The sequence below is a fragment of the Ceratina calcarata genome, unplaced genomic scaffold, assembly GCF_001652005.2.
Source record: "Ceratina calcarata isolate Rehan_Ccalc_2016 unplaced genomic scaffold, ASM165200v1 scaffold423.2, whole genome shotgun sequence".
In the NCBI taxonomy this organism is placed as follows: Eukaryota; Metazoa; Arthropoda; class Insecta; order Hymenoptera; family Apidae; genus Ceratina; species Ceratina calcarata.
The window spans coordinates 1-1,928 of NW_017165948.1; the positions used below are offsets into that span (position 1 = coordinate 1).

Here is a 1,928-nt window from a genome sequence, read left to right on the forward strand (position 1 = left end):
GAAATACGGGCGAAAAAGAGGGGAAGCGAGCCGTGCGCGAAAAATTATGAGATCCGCCGTTTCAGCGCCGCCGTCCAGTGAGAAACGCGCTTTACGTGGGACACTGTATGAATATTTTCGTTCCGTGAAACAATATTATACGATGTGTACTTTACAACATAGGGAAATTTCTTTGTTCTAATTTGCTCGTAGACGTTTCGGTTTCGATTAGGGTGCCGCGGCGAGGTACCATGTGCCAGATTTTGCACCCTCTTTATTGCGCATGCATGCACAGAGGAAGTCATCGACCGGACATCACAGCTTCGAAAATGTCGCACCTTTATCAGCAAACGATCGAAGCTTTGATATACTCGGGAAGGTAGTTGTCGTTGCATAGTGTGACATAAAAATATATAAATATATATAAACAATAATTATGCAATTGTGTTAAATTTAACTCTTAGTCGGCACAACGAGTCCCAAAATGGCCCCTCATTTCGGCTGATTTTCTCTCTTCGAACTGAAATATCTGAAAGTACGTTGTTTATAAAATACCGAAATAGATGGCCGACTCGCGAGACGTTGTTTGTCAAGTGCTGACTAAGGGTCGAAGGTAGTTTAGAAGAACTACAGAAAAGTCTTCTAGGTTCGTTTCTATTTCAGATACGATGATTCCCCGGATTTTACAGTAGTGTTGCAGCCATTTATTAAATTATTCAATGCACCAAATGCAGACCCGAAGCGAGCACCGCCGATCGACCCTGCTTTGGTCACGTACGATTGCTTTCACTTCAGTCAGAAGGGTCACGCATTAGGTAGGTGAAGAATGTCAAAAGAGTCGTTCAATGATTTCATAGCGAATTAAAAAACCAGAAACATTTTAACAGTTTTAAACGTAATACGATTCTCTGTTAATTGCTAGGAGCGAATTTGTTGTGGAACAACATGTTCGAACCAGTTGGAAATAAAACGGAACGGGGACTGCCAGAGGTATTCGAGAGACTATTGTGTCCGAACGAGAACGCGCCATACATCTTCACGAACGTCAACTCGAGACGGTTTCGAATGACAGGGCGCCAAGATGGTATCACCGTGGCTAGACGACGAGCACGGGGAACCGACTGATAGCGACGGCGCTCTCACACTTATGTGATAATAACTACCAATACGTATGAACAATGATGAATCCACCGGGTCAGTGGAAAATTTCACAAGCGATCTTGATTGTCAAGAATGAACTTGGTGCATCATGCACGTTTTAGAAAACGATGATATAGGTTCCATAGTCCTCTCGACTGATAAAAATTATGTCCGTGGAACTTTGGAACAAAATTAAACGAAAAACAAACGTTCGTATGTACGTGTATTCTCTTCCATATTTATGTGTCCCTTGTTCATTCCCGAAGTGTGTGGCGAATGTTCCACACGTTACGAGGCACGTATACGTCGTATAACGATGTACGTATGTATGTATACATGGACTAAAAAAAGATATTTTCCGAACCGTCCTTCGGTTATTCGATAAAGTTACCTACTACCACATCGCTGATGGCGGTGAGAACAAATAAAACGAGATATGGACGTTGCGTGATAAACGTCACCACGAGCGAACTGGGCGGTGTTCCGATAACAAATCGAGATTATCATTCAAAACGTTGATCCCCGTTCACGTTGCGCGTATCTAATTTATGACTATCTCCCCATGCAAACAACCGCGACGGACGATATGGTTCTACGAAAATAGGAAACCTGCCAAGATAGGTTTGATACATATGCGTACAAACTGTATATAATTACTTAATATACATGTACGCAGAAACTTAACACTAGAAAGACTGAAACTTAGTATATACCTGTATTGCCCAAAGCAGTCAAAATGACTGCATTGTGAAAGAATAATGTGTAAAGAAATTTGTCTAAAATTAATTTTTAATATTTTTTATATTATT

At 41.2% G+C, this 1,928-nt stretch overlaps 1 protein-coding gene across 1 annotated transcript; it reads left to right on the forward strand.

Moving 5' to 3' along the window:
- The first annotated feature begins 77 nt into the window (after positions 1 to 77).
- On the forward strand, positions 78 to 1,331 carry LOC108626646 (phospholipase B1, membrane-associated-like). Its single transcript, XM_018027439.2, has 4 exons — positions 78 to 105; positions 193 to 358; positions 643 to 794; positions 902 to 1,331. The coding sequence occupies exons 2-4, from the start codon at positions 231 to 233 to the stop codon at positions 1,102 to 1,104; spliced, it is 483 nt and encodes a 160-aa protein (XP_017882928.2). The 5' UTR covers positions 78 to 105; positions 193 to 230; the 3' UTR covers positions 1,105 to 1,331.
- Positions 1,332 to 1,928: the final 597 nt, after the last annotated feature.

Excerpts from the sequence above, each read along its gene's own strand:
- LOC108626646 (XM_018027439.2), top strand. The coding sequence starts at position 231 with ATGTGCCAGATTTTGCACCCTCTTTATTGCGCATGCATGCACAGAGGA. Across the intron at positions 359-642 it reads GCTTTGATATACTCGGGAAG|ATACGATGATTCCCCGGATT; the intron begins GTAGTTGTCGTT and ends TTTCTATTTCAG. Across the intron at positions 795-901 it reads TCAGAAGGGTCACGCATTAG|GAGCGAATTTGTTGTGGAAC; the intron begins GTAGGTGAAGAA and ends GTTAATTGCTAG.